At 53.6% G+C, this 18,318-nt stretch overlaps 2 protein-coding genes and 1 pseudogene across 2 annotated transcripts in view; 1 reads left to right on the forward strand and 2 right to left on the reverse strand.

Annotated features, from left to right (window-relative positions):
- Nucleotides 1-6,861: 6,861 nt before the first annotated feature.
- Nucleotides 6,862-14,549, reverse strand: LOC141970165 (feather keratin Cos1-2-like; annotated as a pseudogene).
- On the reverse strand, nt 13,733-14,188 carry LOC141970172 (feather keratin Cos1-1/Cos1-3/Cos2-1-like). Its single transcript, XM_074926570.1, has 2 exons — nt 14,166-14,188; nt 13,733-14,042 (listed from the first exon to the last, which is right to left on the reverse strand). Exon 2 carries the CDS (start codon nt 14,036-14,038, stop codon nt 13,733-13,735), a length of 306 nt encoding a protein of 101 aa, XP_074782671.1. The 5' UTR covers nt 14,039-14,042; nt 14,166-14,188.
- Nucleotides 14,550-17,369: 2,820 nt separating the features above from the next.
- The window catches only part of LOC141970164 (M1-specific T cell receptor alpha chain-like), a 293,745-nt gene continuing 292,796 nt past the window's right edge, over nt 17,370-18,318 (forward strand). Inside the window, exons 1-2 of the mRNA XM_074926568.1 lie at nt 17,370-17,421; nt 17,875-18,168. Coding sequence (XP_074782669.1) covers nt 17,370-17,421; nt 17,875-18,168 — 346 coding nt within the window. The remainder of the gene's footprint in view (nt 17,422-17,874; nt 18,169-18,318) is intronic.

The following is an 18,318-nucleotide window of genomic DNA, read 5'->3' on the forward strand; positions in this document are numbered from 1 at the left end:
CTTCTCACTCTTCTCAGAGGTGTCACCTCCAGATGATGGGGTGATCAGTGGTAATGGGAAGGAGGTGGGTAAGATGTCTGTGAGCAGAGGTTTGTGCTGGATGTCCCTCTGCCACAGAGGGGTCATGTCTCTGACTCTGGCTGGCTTGTTTACAGCACATGCTGTTCCCCAAGACATTTCCCTTGAAGGGCCTCATCCATGGTCTGGGGAGAAGGGAGCGAAACTCCCTGTGGGGAAGGAGAGTCAGACTCTTGTTTCCAGGCGCCTTTGGCTGTTCCTGGTTCTACCTCCCTTCAGACACTACGGAGGAGGGACAAGGAGCACATCAGGGGCTGCAAAGGGCCTGTCTCCAACCCGGAGAGAGGTGGGTGCAGGCCCCTCTCTCTGGCTGAGCACAGGATGGCACAAGTTCATCATGGAGCCCAGAACTGGACCCAGCACTCCAGAGGTGGCCGCAGCAGCGCTGAGTAGAGAGGAAGGATCAGGCCCCTTGTCCTGCTGGTGATGCTCTTCCTACTGCAGCCCAGGCTGCTGTTGGCCTTCCTTGCCACGGGGGTGCATTGCCACAGCAGATTCAGGAACAATCCTGAGCTGCTGAAAGGGGCTGGACATAGCAGCGATTATTCAGGAGAAGTGTCCCAGCTACTTGTCCAAATCTTGCTCTTCCCTCAATGTCCACCAGTGACCCCTCTTGGAGAAGGGGACTCTTGGTAGGAGACATGACAGCTCCTGTGGAGTTACCTCCTTGCCAAAAGAAACCCAAGGAAGGCAAATGTCCTCCTAGCCCTGGATCTGGGGATCAGTGAAAGCCTCAACTTGTGACAAAGAGCCTTCAGCCAGGCACTGGACTGAATCTTTTCTCTGTTCAACCCCTTGAGTTCTCCCCCTGCTTTTTGGGCCTCTCCTCCAGCTGAGGGCACTCAGCAGCAGTAGGCTGGGGGAGTCCCTGAGTCCCTGTGAGTTCTCTGCCCAACAGAAAACTGCTGGTGGCTGCAGTATTGGGATGTGCATTTCTGGGATCTAGTGGGTCCCTCTGTACACACGTCTCTTGTTTAAGTCAGTCTGTCCTGGTAAGCAAATAGCTTGTCCTGCAGTGGGGAAGCTGTGGGGGGAGCTGAACAAAGCAGCCATGGTGGCCGGCCAACATGTCCTAATTACTGGAGTGGGGTCAGCTCAGTAGGCCATGGCAGCGGCTGTTGGCAGTGAGGCCGCCGGAGGCGAAATTTCAGGCTTTGTGGAAGACAGTGGGTGGCTGAAATGTCTAAAGGAGAGATGGGCCGGAGGGAAAGAGGAGGAGGCAAAGAGCGTGAGGGACCTGTAGACAAGTGTCTCTGTTAGGTACTGGAAGAGATATGAGAAGTCCCCTTTCCACCTGGATGGGCTAAGAATGATAAGATTTGGATCCCACCTGGAGGTGGAATCCAGGTCTGTCCTCATGCTGGGATGTTCCCAAAGAGCTGTGAGAGAGGTTTCAGGGTCTTGCAGGAAATGCAGGACATCTGGGGAAGCAAACAAGAAATAATTTGTAATATGGGGGTGCAAAGTAATTCATTCCAGAATGACATTTCACATGACCCAAGTGCTTATTTACACCACCTTACCTCTGAGACTGATGGCTCATTTGGCCAGCCTTTCCCTTTTCCTTCACGTTTGCCCCATCACGGGTGTCCTGGAAAGTGAATGCCATGGCTTAGTGCTGCTGCAGGTGCTGCAGGGACACACTTCAAAGACTGAGCTCACCTTGGGGTTTCCCCCCAGAGCCATGACTCAAGTGACCCGGTTTTCTCTGCGGACAGGGGCCTTTCAGCATCTTGAGGAACTCACTCCCCCGAGGAACTTCCCCAGAGGTCACTCAAACAGGAACACCAGGGAACCCTTTTTCACTGTGATGGTGAGGGAGCACTGGCACAGGATGCCCAGAGAGGTGGAGCAGTCTCCATCCTTGGAGGTCTTCCAAATCCCTCTGGACATGGTCCTTTGCAACCAGCTCTAGGTCACTCTTCCTGTGGTGGTGTGTAGACCCTCTGAGCTCCAGAGGTCCCTTCCAAATGTACCAATTCTGTGTTTCTGTAACACGAGACGTGAGGGGATGCTGAGAGAACTGGCCTTCTTCAGCCTTCCAAAGAGAAGAACTTTCTGATGCTTCTAACACCTGACTGGAAGATGCAGGGCCAGATGGAGTCAAACTGTTCTTTGAGCACAGCGATAATACAAAGGGCTGTGGACACATTCTGGAACAGGGCAAATGCCTACTAGGAATTTGAAAATGCAGGTGCCTAACTTCTCCATGAAATATTCTCTAGTGGTTACTATGGGCCACTGCTTGCGGGGAAATGGATTCCCTCTTCCCACCACTGGCACAGCCAGATCCCCCAGGGCCCCTCACTGTGGAGATGCTGAGAAGGCCCTTGGCTGAGGGAGCCACAGGTGTTGCTGCTGGAGGAGGGAGAAACCCAGAAGGAGCATTTCAGGCACAGGAAGGACAGATCGTTTCCCTCCCCACTTCTTCCTTTGCTCCCCCAACAGAGCCGTTTCCGGCAGCTCTGTTATCTCGGGGCTGGGAGGTGCTTTTCTGACTCTCTCACTCAGCAAATGGGCAGGTTGGTCTCGACATGCACCTCGGATATCTCATCCTCACGGCCTTCCTGGGGCAACTGCTGGGTAAGTCTTGGCTTTCTAGAAACAAATACTTCTACTGTGGAAACCCTCAGAAGTCTTAACAGGATGATGTGGGGAACTACTCTTGCATAACAAGAAATTTTGTCTCCAGATGCTCTTACTGTTGGTACTGAGAAGAGAATAGAGAGAAGAGAAATATCAGACCCTTTCATCTGTTTTTCTCTCCATTTCAATTAAACTTTTATGCATCTCTCTACTTGCTGTCAATCTCAGCTCTCTCTGCACTCCAAAATTTTACCCTTTCAATGCTGCTATATGGAGTTATGAGCCCTCAATCCACTGACATCAGTGGGGTGTCCCATTCTGCCTCTTGGCTGGCACACACCTGCCATGACCTCCAGTCTCCTGCTGATGGTCAACATAACCTGTCTTTACAACACTGGGCTCAGCACTGCATGTACTCAGGGAGCTAGGAGCCCTCCACAATGACAGGGATGGGGAAGCAGGATGAATCTTTTTCAGTATCTCCCTGGACCCCTCGACCTGCTGGAGGGGTGCTGGTCCAGCACACAAAGATCAACCATAACAGGCTGTTCCCTGCTACTCTGTGCAGCAGGACAAAGAGAAGGGAAGAGGAGCAGGGACACAGCCCAACTCTTCTCATGGTCCATGCTGGTCGAAGGAGAGGGAGCCTTCTTCTTAAGGGTTTTGCATCCAATTCTGGTTTGCTCCCCAGAGCACCTCCCTGCAGAGACACTGACCTTCCCTTTCTTCCAGGTACCAAGGGGCAGACCACAGTCACCCAGCAAGAAGGACAAGTCACAGTGAAGCACAGAGACACCTTCCAGACCAACTGCACATACCAGGTCTCTGACTTCAGAGGCTTGCTCTGGTACCAGCAGAGGAAAGGCCAAGCTCCCCAGCTGCTCTCGTATCAGGCAGCAGCTGGCCCCAGGCAGAGCGGCCGTCTCACCACGTTGCTGAACACCACAGGGAAATACAGCGTCCTGCAGCTGGAGGAAGTCGAGGTCTCTGACAGCGCCTTGTACCTCTGTGCTCTGCAAGACACCCTGGTGCAGGGAGGTTCCTTGGCTGGGCAAGAACCCAGGGGAGGGAGGGGCTGTGTGTGTGCAAGGCTGAGCTTGGGGGAAGGGGCCCTCAGCTCTCCCCTGGCACCTCTGCTTCCCCTGGGCACCAAGGGGTATGCAGGACAAGATCCTGTGCTGTAATGTTTTCTGTTCATTCCATACATTTATGGAAACAGAAACTTTAATATTCCCTTTCTCTATGAACTGAGGGCATTGTCTTCTTACTGCATATGTGTGGGATGCTTCATTGTCCAATATTCTACCAGAGAGCACACACTTGAGCCATTGCATTTATATATTAGCGATTTGTTCATCTTGACCACTATTTATCATTGAATCATAGAATCCCAGAACCATCTGAGTTGGAAGGGACCTTAAAGATCATGGGGGTTTGGAACAGAGACAAAGAACACAGACAAAGAAAAGCTGGACCCAGGTATCTGCCAGCATGCACCATCCTGTTCTCTCCGGGGACACAGCCCCAGGCTTAGCCTCCTATCAGTAGGTGGCTCATCTACCCAACTGGATCATCATTCCAAGGAATCTCTGGAGACATTAAACATTGCAGTGGAAGCAAGTTGTTCGCTTCTGCCCATGCGGGATTATGAAGTGGCACATCTGGTACCCCGTGTCCTGTGTCTGCTCAGTCACAACTGAACAATCTGTGCCTGCAGCACCGCTCTCTTCCCCTAAAGAGGTTTTCTGTCCTTTTCTCCCTGGGCACAGAAGTGGCTCCTCAAGGGAAACATCTATATGAAGAGCAGCTGCTGCAGAAACTCCCCCTGCAGGGACAAGCACTGCCCCTCACTCTGCTGGGTGGGGATGACACCCAGCACAGCCCTCTGCTTTACAGACAGCCCCTCCCCAGGCTTCACGTAGTCACATGTGTGATCTCCCAACACTGGTGATAGCCAGAGCTCCAGACCCTGTCCCCTGGGCCTACCCTTTGGGACAGGCTGTCAGCCTTCTTCAAGCAGTCACAGTCCCTGTTACCCCTGGATGATTATTTCCAGCTCCATATCTGCTGCCAGGACAAAATGGCTGGGCACAAGTGAAACAGGACATGTCTGGGGCATATAGAAGGCAAAATTTTGATGCAGGCAAACCATGAGTGGACTACAGGAGAGGTTCTCTTGGACCTACTACTCACAAAAGAGGAAGGTATGTAAAGGATGACGTAAAGTTCACGGGTGACCTTGCCTGCAGTGACCAGGAGACTGTCACAGATGGAAATATTAACACGGTAAGGATTTAGCAGCAAATCAATAATTATCAATGACCACCAGAACTTAACCATTAACCAGTTTAAGGATTTACAAAATAATTCAGTAAAATACATTATGATTAGAATAACGACTTAACTACAGATTCCAAAATTTCAAGATTCACACCAACTTACTATAAGGTACTCTAATATATATGTGTGTATATTCATAAACCCAACGTGTACAAGCACACAGACAGACTATCTGGATCCAGTGGAATATATAGGTATCTACACTTGTGAAAATAACGGTGTATGCCCAAATACATGGGCAGATAGAGTGACTGGGTGAAAGAGAAGCTGGGCCACAGTTAAAATTTCCCTCTTGAGTTTAGAGGAAATACGCAAAATGCATTGGCATTCCTCAGCAGCGATAATTGAGACTTGGGGGGTAGACTTTGCCCTGGCCCTTTGTAGGCTCTAACAGCAGATGGCACCTCCAGGAGTTGATACCCAAGAGGTGTCCCAACCCATGGCCACATGCTCTCTGCAGTCCAGGAGAGCTAAAGGGCTCTCACTTAGGGTTGCTGTTTATAGTTACCAGGATAATTAACTTTCATCAGGTACTTCTCCACTCCAGCCTAACTTGAGTGATGAAATATTCTGGTGTTTTCCATCAATTGCACAGGCTCAGAACTTGCTGGACTCTGCTGGTCCTTGGAGCCCTTCTCATGCCCTACCTCATGGGCCTGCCAGGAGAAGACCTTGGGGATGGCTGTCTCATGCCTGGGGAAAACTCAGGCACCATAGATGGACCATGGGGGCTTGGGCACTGGCTGCTGTCCTTGGGGTGCCCTGTTTGGTGGGAGCCGGGGGTGTGTGAGTGACAGGAGGGCTCTGGTGTGAGGGCTGGACAGGCTGATTTCAACATCAGCCTTAGGGTCAGCTTAACGCTTTGAACAGTGTAACTGCTGGTCTGTGCAGTGATCCCTTTGGGGGATGGAGGGTGTAGAGACGACCTGTACTTGCTATCCTTGCTCTGGGAACAGGTCGGAAGATGAAGAGAAGTTCTGCAGCTGTTTTAAAGGTTTTCTTTCTCACATCATCCCCACTCCTGCATATTTGCAGACAACTTTTAACTGAACTTCTTTTCCCAGCACTAAAGAAAGAGAAAAATCCCTTCTGCACAAACTGGTGAGCTACTGAACTCTCGGAGCCTCCAGCAGCGTTGGTCTCCTCTCTAGGGGACAGCACTAGTCACATTCCCTTTCTGCAGGACATGCTCTGAGGCCAAGGGCTTCTGTCTGAGCACAGATGACAGAAGGCCAATGCCTAATGCCACTGGCTGTGGAGCAGCCAGGGATGTCTTCCTCAGCTCCAAGACACTGTGCCTGAGAGGGCCCCACTGCCATGTGTCCCATCCTCCCCTTCCTCTGGGCATGAGGAAGCATCTGCCTGGGCCTACACCTGTTCCCCCAACAATCAAGACAAAGCCTTTCTTCCTCAACAACTCGATACAATGTCCACCAATAAAAGGATTATATGGAGGCAGAGGCTGAGATGCAGAAAGCTTTAATGACTCTGAAGAGGGAAATGAGTTCACTTGGAGGTGACCAGATCAGGGAGAGCACCAGCAGCTGCCACATGTCTGAGCCCATCGGCCACGGTGGAGATCCCAGAAGGGATTCATCAGCATGGAGGGAGACAGGCCAGCAGATTCCCCAGATTGGCGTTGGAGGTCTTAAAGGTCAGAAGAACAGAAGAGAAGAAAGAGATTGGAGGGAGTAGAAGGCAAGGAGTTAGACTTTGGCCATGTTACCAGAGAGGCACAGCTGCCCTCCCTTGGAAGGATGCTCAGCCTCCCTGAAATCACTGGCCAGGAGCTCTGTCCTCAGTCCAGCACGAGCTTCTGGGTTCCTGGGGTCCTTGTGCGGGCTGTCACCAGTGGCTTTAGCAAGGGGGGCACCTTCTGCCACAGTAGCGGCTGGTAATGCAGGAGAGGTCAAAGCCCCCAGAGTTGATGGGCACTCCGTCACAGCTGAGGATGCTGCCAACGGCAGCGGAGGTGGAGGAGCCCACAGCGGTGTTCTGTGGGAAGGAGCTGAGGATGGGGCCGGGCAGGGTCACCACCAGGGGGGAGGGCTGGATGGCCACGGTGGAGTTCTGGCACTGCCTGACACAGGGCTCATTGCAGCTGTTGGCCAGCGGGGTCGGGCCGCAGGGCCGGCAGCAGGGCTCACAGGGCTGGCACTGGTCACAGCAGGACATGTCTTGGGACAGAAGTTGCACCTGGGAAAGTGGTCAGGGAGGAAGCAAAAACCAAAGGGATGTGAGGAGCAGCTTGTCACCACACCATGAGGGATCCAAAGAACATGCAGAGCCCAGAGGTAGAGTCTGTGCAGAGATGTATGAGGGTTTCTTGGACTCATCCTACCATGGACCAAAAAGAGCCAGCAGCTCCTGTGTGGCTACTCTCTACCCCTGAGTACAGAAGCCACCTCAGTACCGTTCCAGAATCCCTCCAAGCTGAACTCTACCCACTCCCCTCTCCCATGACAAGCAGCCCCAAGATCTGGTATGGAACAAAGCCGGTCTCAGCTGGCAGGTTCACTGAAGTGAGACCTCCTTTGTGAGAAAGCAGAGAGGGAGAAGGGACCTCAGACTCACCTGGTTCTCAAGGAGAAGGAGGCAAGAGAAGTGGATGAGAGAGCGAGGAGCTCTGCTGGCTTTTATGCTGGACCTTTACTGCCCCAGGCTGACAGAGGCATCCCTTGTAGAGGTGGTTATTATCTGACAAGCTCATCCTGAATGCAAAACATCCCACCTAATGCTATGGGCTGTGTTTCAGCTTCCAGAATCACTGTCTTTTCATTTCCTGCTTGATGCCAAATACATTCCCCAGTGAAGGCAGCTTTGCATGACAGGATGAGAGGCCCAAGCATTTTGGTAGCAAGACCTCAGCCTGAGCAGAGGACTCACCTCACATCCTGGAAGAGTCCAATAAAGGACAATCAAGGTAGACTAAACAGCTGGATTAGACAGCACACAGAGACACACAAACACTCACTCACAGATTTAGACCTTTATTCATCTAGAGTTACTTGAGAAGACTCAAAATCCCAAAGAGAAACGTTTATACTGTCCACACAGGTTTTGGACTGGACAGAGTAATCTTCTCCAAATTTTGTTTCCAAAAGTTCCGTGTGGCTGAGGGAAGACTGATCTGTGCTTGGTGAGAGCAGGAGATGCAACCGATGAGAATAATATGTCCAGCTTGAGGAAAAACTGATGAGAGCAATGAGCCCAGCTTGAGCCCATTCACCCCACAAAAGCCCTTTCCCTGCTCTCTGTCTGTCCCGGAGTACCGTGGACATGGACGTGGGCTTTAGGCATGGGATGGAGGGGCTTGTAGGCGCTGGCAGGACAGACTGTGGGTTCACACCTGATCACATGATGAAGCAAGCCATGGAGATGTGACCAGGCAGGCTGGCCCTGCTGTGAGCTTCTGCTGTCTGGGGAGTTCAGAGGCCACCGTGGGTCAAGGGCAGGGTCAGTGTCTCCAGAAAGAGGAGTTGTTCCATTTGCCGTGCACATCTGCTTTGGGGTGGGATAATTCCTGTGTGTGAGCTGATGTCTCTTCTGTGATTATGGGAAAGAGGAGGCCATGAAAATGATGAGAGGGATGGAAAACCTCTCCTATGAGGAAAGCCTGAGTGAGGTGGGATTGTTCAGCCTGGAGAGGAGACAGTTCTGGGGAGAGCTTCTTGAGGCCTTTCAATTCTTAAAGGGGGCTTATAAGACAGACAGAGAAAGATGTTTTCAAAGGGTCTGTAGTAATAAAGAGACAATGGCTTTACACTGAAAACAAAGTAGATATAGATCAGTCATAAGGAAGAAAACTTTTCTGAGGAGGGTTTTGAGACACTGGTAAAGTTTGACGAGAAGTTGAGGAAGCCCCGTAATAGGAAGTGTTCAAGGTCAGGTTAGATGGGTCTCTGAGCAACCTGATCTAGTGGGAGTTGTCCCTACCCATGGCAGGAGGCTTGCACTAGATGGTCTTTCAAGGTCCCTTCCAACACAAACTCTTCTATGATTCTGTGAGTCTATGAATTCTGCTGGTAAGTGAGTCTGGGCAGAAAGAGCCTCCACACAAGGATGTGCTGGAATCTGAGTTGGTCCCACAGGGCTGGAAGGACATATCCCCTGAGGGGATCTTCTTCCATCTGACTCAGAACCCCTAATTACCTATATTTTCTACGAGTGAGATGCATTTTTAATGAGTGAGATGTAAAGCATGGCAGAGAAGTCACAAGAGACTCCCTCTCCCTCATGTGGAAGAGCTCATTTGGGCCACGGGCATGGCAGCAGGAGGCTGCAGCAGCACTGCACAGCTTTGGCTTCTGTCCCCAGACAACCTTCTTGGAAGAATGAAGACACTTGTCAGGAGTGGAATGTGCGTGGCAAGGGGAGGCAAGAGTGTCTTTCCAAATGCCTGCAAAACTGGGAAGGAGGAGTTTAAAGTAGGTATGGAGGGGGAGGTCACCACAGACTGAAGAGCAGGGATGTCACAAGGGTAGAAGAGGTATGCACGGGGGAACAGATGCAGGAATTCCATGACCGGACTATGGGAGAGAATGTCTTAGACCTGCTACTCACAAATGAGGAAGAACTGTTGAATGACATAAAGTCCAAGGGCAGGTTTGCCTGCAGTGACCAGGAGCTCAGGATGCCCAGAGGACTGACAGGACAAACAGGAGGATGAGCGCCCCTGACTGGAGAAGAGCACGGCTTAGTCTCATCAGGGACGTTCCTGCTTGGCTGGATGCCATGGGAAACTGCCCTGGAGCACAGAAGGTCCACAGAGTGGGGGCTAACCTTTAAGACAGCCTCCTCAGAGCACAAGGATGGTCTCTACAACATGTAAAAAGGTGAGTCAAGAAAAGAGAAAATTCATATGCAGTGCACACTTTGAGGGAGGTGAAGGGAATAAATAAAGGGAGCTCTGAGCCTATTGGCAGCAAAAGGAAGGCTGAGTAGATGAGCCTCATTGCTCAGTGAGGAAGAGTACTTGGTGACAAATGACAAAGAAAAACCTGATGCACTCAATGCCTGTTTCTCCTCAGTTTTTGCAGATATGGATTCTCCTCAGGCCCACCACATCCCTGAACCTTCCCACAGACTCTCTGGGAATGAAGCAGCACCCACAATAGAAGAAGAAAGAACTAAGGAGCTCTTACTCTCATCATGACATACACAAGTTCATGGTCTCACTTGGGAGGCATCCAAAGGTGTTCAGGGAGTTGACAGGACAGTCCCTGGAATGGAGATGGAGCAAATGCTCTCAGAAGCCGTTCCTGAGGTCATGAAAGACTCAAGATGGGCTTGGAAGCAGCTCACATGAGTTGGCTGAGGCCAAAACATGCCTGAGCGACCTAATTTCTCTCTGTGAGGAGGTGACTGGCTCTGTGGGGAAGGGGAGGGGCACTGGCTCAGCTGTACCTGGATTTTAGCAAGACCACTGACATACGCTCACGTGTGCACACACACGCACACCTATACCCGCACCGAGGTACGCACACACACAGGCATGCACACACAGAGACATGTGTCATATCTGAGCACTTAGAAAGAGGTGTGTGCACACAGGTTTCCAAAGGAGCCCACGAGCAGGCACAGGCACAGCCACCCCCCAAACCAACATGTACACACAGATATTCCACACACATGCTGACATATATGCATCCTCCTGCACCCATGGCTGTGCAGATACACTTGCACGTTCATGCACAGCGCTGTGCACGCATAAAAGCACACACCTACACAACCCTGTGCCCACACACTTACATCTCTGCAGACCATTGTCACACCCGTCCGTGCTCAGCTGCATGAAGGCACGTGCATGTGATAAAACACATACGCCCTCATCAACAGATGTGCACAAACACACTTGCAGCCAATATTTGTGCACACTCCTGCTTGCCTGTGCATTGCCCCAGGCACACAGACACACGTATGTGCAAATGGACACGTGAGCACAGCCAGAAGAACATGTATGTGAGCATGAACATGCACACACAGCTCTGACAACCAGGAAGTTCAATGCCAGTTCTCAGCCTCTTGCCAAGACAAGTCCTAGGCAAGTCCTTCAGGCCCTGGAGTGAAGGCAGTGAATCAGTTCCTGCCATTGCCATCAGCTTTAGGGAGATCAGGGGTTTGACTGGGCTTTATTCAGGTGTTTTCTCCCTAGAAAAGTCAGAGACGAAGCTGTCATGGCTTTTCCAGGCATTGAGCCTTTCTGTGTCCAGGGTCTGTGTGTCAGGGATATAGGTAATAACTAGAGCACATCCATATTGCTGCAGCCACAAAGAATCCCCACATCACAAGTGAGAAAATTCTTAGAGCCTTAGATGCTCTCAGCTATTCTTAGTGACTTCATGAAGGGAGATGCAAGAGTGGGGGACTGGCCCCTGTTGTGGAAAGGAAATGGTGCCTCAGTGGTGTATTCACACAGCAGCAGAGAGTGGTGTCCCTGGGACAAGCCAGACTCCCCACAGACTGCAGACACTGGGGCTGGGGAACCAGAAATGAGAGTGTCTGTTTCCAGTAAGAGAGGCACTCAGCCTCTTCCAAACATTCCTTAGAATGTCATTAATTAGTGCGAAAGCTGCAAAGAAGGAGAGGATAATATAGGTACCTTAAATCCCTGCAGATGCTGGGAACCCTGAGCTGCTCTACATCAGCTGCTCTCCCAGAATGAGAGAATCACAGAACAGTTGAGGTCAGAAGGGACCTCTGGGTGTCATTTGGTCCAAGGGCCCTGATCAAACACGGCCACCTAGAGCCAGTTGCCCAGAACCGTGTCCAGGTGATTTTGGAGGAGGGAAGATCAGTGACCTCCCAGGGCAACCCACAGCAGTTCTCAGTCACTCCCACAGCACAGTACAATGTGATGACCCCTTGCCAGGGCACAGGGCACTGTCCACGTCCCATCCACACACGCATTACCCCATTCGGGTCAGTCAGGCTTTTAGAGTGTTTAATTCAAATGGAAACAGATCTCATCATCATTTCAGCTGTCAAACACCACAGCCTGGCCAGTGCTGGCAGTGAACAAATACCAGCAGCTTTCACATCCCTGTTTCGTAGGGTGTAAATCAAAGTATACAGCACAGGAATAAGCTCCTGCTCAGCCAGCCAATGGTTGAAATCACCACAAATAAAACTTAACCTCTGGCACAAATGCCCTTAGGCTGAAGTGTAACGCCTGCATGGATCCTGTGCCCTTTTCCTACATTTCCAAGAGCTCTTTAGTTGGGTCGGCAAACCAGGGCTCATGCCAGGAGTCAGCAGCAGCACTTTGGCAGTGCTTTGGCCAAAGGCCTTACTCATCTGTCAGGAACAATGCCTTCCCTCCCTCTTCTACAAGGACAATTGCAGGCAGGATCATCATTGCCAAGGACCTGAGGGACGTTCTGCTTGTCACAAGGTTTAGTGTGGTAGCACAGGAGGTCTATGGGATGATGATGATGATGGTTATTAGCAGCATGACTATAGAAAAATGTTATCAGGCATGCAAGTGAAACACTGTGATAGACCTTTTGGCCTTCAGTTATTCTAAGCTGTGCTTCATGAGCTGTAATGCCCTCTCGATGAAGGACAGGGGTGTGGGGATTTCCATTCTTCCACTTGGACACTTCTGTCAACGCATCTGGAGGTTCATATAGGAAACAGCATATGAGAGAGTAGTGGCTGCTGAGACACATTTCCACTGATTGGAAGGGATGAGACTTACAAGAAAATCCTCCCTCACCAGAACGGCAGCAATTCCTGAGGAGAAACTCTCTGGATGGACCAATGAAGCGGACAAGAGCTCTGCACCTACCCACAGCTCTCTTGGGAAGTGCACCCAGCACCCTTGTCCTCACCGATCTTCAAGTTCTCCTGCACACTCTGTCTCAGAGCAATTAGATCCCCTCAGAAATACTCTGTTTCACTGTCCCCATTTCTGTGCTGACTACCCGCAGCTCCCACAGGTGTAGCTCCCATGTCCAGCCTCAAGACGTTCAGCAGCATGGGCGACTTTTCCCTGCTAGTCCCGTGCAGGTGTGCTGGCCGTGGGCCTAGACTGAGTGGTGGAGGGCAGAGGAAGGTGGAGTAGCAGCTCTGGGCCATCCCAAGGGCTGTTCCCTCCTTTACCACTCTTGCCATTGTGCAAAGCAAATCACCTTTCAGAGCCCAAAGCCAAGCCCCTGCACAAGCCAGCGCGGCTCCAGCCATAGCAAGAGGAAGGCTCTTGCTGAGGAGCTGATGGGGCTGCTGACCCCTCAGAGCCTCCTGCCTTTCTGGGCGTTTGTGCACAGAGACACAACAAGGCAAGGTCTCCCTGTGCCCTCACCCCCTTCCACCCAGAGCAACACCCTTCTCCTTTGGCAGCTTGGGCAGTGTCCACAGAGGGAAGGACCACATGGAGGCCAGGCCTGAATGCAGCAGAACTTTAATGGGTCAAAAGAAGGAAACAAAGTCCCTCCAAGTGGAGGTCAGCAGCACAGAAAGCCCCAGGGGCAGCTGAGACCCTGCAGTCCTTGGCCGTAGAGAAGTTCCTGCGTGATGTCTGTCTGCCTGTCCCAGGGAGGGAGAGGAGATAGATGGACCTTACCCAGCTGGTGCTGGGGTGTGTGAGGGGAGAGGCAGCAAACAAAGAAAATGGAAAGAAAGGCAAAACCATTCAACTATCCTGAAAACAAGATCCAAAAGTTGATCCTCTGCCCAGCACCATGTTCTGAGTTCCTCAAGGTGTGTCCATGGGGCTTTGCCAGCCCCTTTAGCAGGGGGGGCACCTTCTGCCACAGTAGCGGCTGGTAATGCAGGAGAGGTCAAAGCCCCCAGAGTTGATGGGCACTCCGTCACAGCTGAGGATGCGGCCAACGGCAGCGGAGGTGGAGGAGCCCACAGCGGTGTTCTGTGGGAAGGAGCTGAGGATGGGGCCGGGCAGGGTCACCACCACGGGGGAGGGCTCGATGACAACGGTGGAGTCCTGGCACTGCCTGACACAGGGCTCATTGCAGCTGTTGGCCAGCGGGGTCGGGCCGCAGGGCCGGCATGGCAGGCACTGGTCGTAGCAGGACATGTCTCTGAGGGTGGAGGTGCACCTGGGTAGAAGCAGGGAGGAAGCAGAGCACAAGGGTGGGTGAGCACCTGCCTGGTTACCCTGTCACCAAGGAGCCAAGGCCACTGATGAGTGGGGAGATGGAAACTCTGCCAGGACCCACACAGTCTTCGTTGCTCTACAGAGAGCAGTCTGGCCTAATGAAGCTCTGTCTTAATTCGTAAACCGAAAACATCCTCGGCCACATCCACCCTCTCTGTAAGAAAACCTGGTCCCCACTTCTCTCTGTCATGACAAGAAGATCCAGACCCCAGGACAGGACAGAGCAATATCAGCTGGGAGGTCTCCCAAGTGCAGATCTCCCTATGGAAGAGGAGGAGAAGGGGCTTCAGACTCACCTGGTTCCCAAGCAGAAGGAGCCAAGAGAAGGGCATGAGAGAGCAGGGACTTGGGCTGCCTTTTATACCTGCCCTTCACTGCCGCAGGACCAGAGGCACCCTTTGCAGAGGTCACCATTTTCTGACAAGCTCATCTTGAATGCAAACCATCGCAGCTAATGATATGGGCTGTGCTTTCCTTTCCTGCACTGCTCCTTTTCATTGCCAGGTCTGTGCCATGCCCATTGCCCAGTGAGGGCTTGTTCTGAGCGCTGGGATGAAAGGCCCCAGGATTTCTAGGGCAGGAATGCAGCAGTGCTGGCAGAAGACTCAGCTCAATTGTTGGATGTTTCCAGAGCAGAAAAGTGATGTCAGCCTGGGTCGCTCGGGTGGGTACAGCTCTTTGAAATGTTTGCTGTACTCAGGAAGAAGCTCCATCCCTCCTCAGACGGATGCCGTGGGATCCCGTGCATGAGATAGCGCCATGTCATTGCCTTTCCATGCCTCCATCTTCAGCTCACCTCCGTGGTCACTTGTTGTTGCCTCCCCAGGTGTAGGTGTTGTGCTGCTGGGGTTTGACCCCATCCTGCCTGACACTGCCCAGTGTCCTGGAATACTCAGCAGATTCCATGGTCCCTTTTGTCCCCATGTATGTACTTTCCTTGTGCTTACTTGTAAGCAGATGGGTTTGTGTGGATGCATGTGGGAGCACAGAGTTGTGTATAATTCCATGTCAGTGTGCAGAAGCCTGTGTGTGTGTGTGTGTGTGTCCTTGTGTGTCCTTCATCACGAGGGAATGTGCTGCTCATGGCAGGGACACTCTCCTCTGCTCAGTCCATGAGCACCACAGAGCAGCAGGTTCCCGGGGTCAGAAGGAGCCTGAGTGCAGCTGAACGGTGATGGCACCAGCCTGCTAGAGATGTGTCCAGGGAAGAGGCTCTGAAGTGCAGCCCCTGGCTCCTGAGCCCTCCTTTTCCTGCCCCTCCAAAGCTCACGCTCCGCTGCTGCCAATGTCAGGCCACTACAAGGATGGTTTCACTCCAGCTTGGGCCCTTAGTTTAATTCAGTGTAACAACCCTGGCAGTGCCTCAGCATGGCTGGCAGTGCCCCCTCCCTGCCTCTCCCGGCCAGGACACGGCTGCTCTCCCCAGCTCTAGAGAGATCAGAGGGATGGGGATTGCTTTCTGGGCAAGGAGAAAGGCTGAGGAATCCTGCTGGCCATGTGCTGGCCATCCCTGAGGGGATCTGCTTCCCGGGCAGTGTTGGTGCTGTCTGCAGCAGGACATATCACAATGTACCTGTGCAGATCATAGGTCAGGTGCTGCGTCAGGCAGGACCTGAGACCTTGAACCAAAGAGATAAATGAAAGGCACACAGAGCCTGATATCACTGTGCTCTGAGGGGAAGTGACAGACCCTGTGGCTCTCACAAGGAAAGCCAAAGAAATGATGGCTGCCTTGGACTTCAGCCCACAGGGACCACAAGGGAAAGTGCCTTAGGTTTGACACCACATCCCCCAAAGCCTGCTGCTGTCCCACAGGGCTGTCCAGGGGAGACTCTCTTGCCAACAAGGGCTGTCTACAGTGGGTCAATGCTCTAAGCCCATCTCCCCCCCTGAATATTTGTCTGCCTGGGCTCAGGACCAGCTTGGACACAGGGCAGCCAAGGCTTCCCTCTTCCCTTGAGTGACCTCGGTGAGATCAGTGCCAGGGAGCTCTGCTGGGAGAGCTCAGCCAGGGCTGAGTCCCCTCTCCGTGGAGCTGCTGCTGGGCTGAGGCTCTGCTGTAGCTGAGGGAAAACTTGCTGGTGGCTCAGGAGGGAACAGGCACTGTGGAATAAGGGGGGGGCAGGGGAGGTGTGTACCTAGAGTTCAGCAAGAACATGAATGCCTCTCTCACACTTAATTTAAGATGAAATTTGTGAGAAAAGTGTTCAGTGAGAGAATGATAATGTGGGTGGAATATTGCCTGGACTGCCAGGCTCAAAGAGTTGTGACGAGTGGTGCAAATCCCAGCTGGCAGACAATTACTGATGGGCTTTCTCAGGGATCATCAGGACGATCAATACTACAGTCTTTCAGAAACATTGCAAGTAGTGGGAAGGTCAGAATTTCCTGCAAGTTGGGGGATGACAGCCAACCACAGGCAACAGGCAGACACTGATCTCTGTCAGACAAATTGTTCCCAGCAGATCCAGGAAAAAAGATTTCAGAGGAAGGAGAGAAGACGGACTAGACTGTGGAGGTGCTCTGTGACAGGAGTCGAGGATTCTGGAACAGGGAGATTTCTAGATGAGCAAGAGGCTAAAAGAAAGAACGAGAACTGGAATGGATTTCCCTGGGAGATTCTGCAGTCTCCACCCCGGAGCGGCCTGAACTAACGGGAACTGTTCCAGGCGGGGTTGATCCAGACAAGCTCTGCAGGTCCCTGCTCAGGTCCACGGGGCCTCTGTGCTTCCCCCTGTCCCCTGCCCTCCCTGAACCCTGCACGCCCATGTCACCCTGGGCCTGCCATCCCCTGTGCTCCAGAGCAGCTCGGAGGCATTGTGCTCGGCCTGCAGAGGGGCAGCTGAAGGGAGGCTCTCAGCCTCCTCCCTGCCCCGGGCAGGAGGTGAGTGGCTGCTGTTTGCAGGCGCTGAGCTCGGGGCCAGCTCTGGGAAGCGGCTCCATGTGCTGGGCCAAGGCCCTGGTGCTGCCCCAGGCTGCAGCTGGCGCTGGGCAGGCTTCTTCTTGCCGGGGAGCCCTTGGCGGAGGAGGGAGAGAGTGGGATTCCCGGGAGCCAAAGCGGTGCCGGTGCAGAGCCGCGGAGCGCTCGGAGCCCGGGCGAGAGCCCGAGCGGCGCCGGCGCAGGGCTCAGCCCCGGGGCGGAGCTGGCGGCGGCGGAGAGGAGCGGAGGCGGCGGAGAGGAGGCGCCGCGGCCGGAGCAGAGAGCCGGGGCTGGCGGGGGGCAGCGAGGCGCGGGCGGCGGAGCGGCGGGATGCGGCGGGGCCGGGGCGCAGGGCTGGCGGGGCTGGCCGCGGTGCTCCTGGGTGCGCGGGGCTGGGACAGGGGCTGGGTCGGGTGAGGGAGCGGGGCTCGCCTCTGGCCCTCCGGCTCCTCCTGAACCTTATTCCCTTCTCTGTCCACTCTTCTGCCCCCAACGAGGTCATTTCTGCTCACTTTGCCTCTCTCCTGTGTTACTCTGCTTCTGCATCCATCTATTCATCTATCCATCCATCCATCCATCCATGCATGCATGCATCTCTCCTTCTCTCCCAGCCAATCTCTGTTCCTCAGCCCCTTCTCCTCTTCCTCACTCGGACTGTCCTTCCAAACCTCCCTCATACATTCCTGTCCCCAAACCACCACTCTCCGAGAAACTGTCTCTCCATCCTGTGTTCTCAGATCACACCCCCACCATCTGTGAAGTGTCCCCTTCTCCCCTCTCCCGCTGCACGACACGTTCAGCTGAAGCAAAGTGATTCTTCTTTTCTCCTCGGCAGTGGCTGCGGGCAGAGCCCAGGTGCAGCAGGAGCCGTCGGCAGAGACCAGCGAGGGCACCGGCGTCGCCATCAGCTGCTCCCACCCCAACATCCAGTCTTACGACTACATCCTCTGGTACCGTCAGCTCCCGGGCCGAGGCCCCGCATTCCTCATGAGCGCTTTTCAGGGCTCCAAGGAGCTGCAGGCCCCGCCGGGGCGGCTGTCGGTGGCGGCAGACCGCCGGTCCAGCGCCCTGTGGCTCGCCCGGCCCCGGCGCGGGGACGCGGCGGTGTATTACTGCGCGCTGGGAGACACGGGGAGAGGAGCCGGGGCTGCGGCCGGGCACGAACCGCCGCGGGCGGGGCCGGGCGGGGCCGGCGGGGGCGGGGGGACAGCCCCGGGCGGGCCCGCCAGGGGGCGCTGCCGCTCCGCCCGCCGGGGCCGCCTCGCCCCGCCCGGCCCCG

This window comes from Athene noctua, chromosome 25 (assembly GCF_965140245.1).
Source record: "Athene noctua chromosome 25, bAthNoc1.hap1.1, whole genome shotgun sequence".
In the NCBI taxonomy this organism is placed as follows: domain Eukaryota; kingdom Metazoa; phylum Chordata; class Aves; order Strigiformes; family Strigidae; genus Athene; species Athene noctua.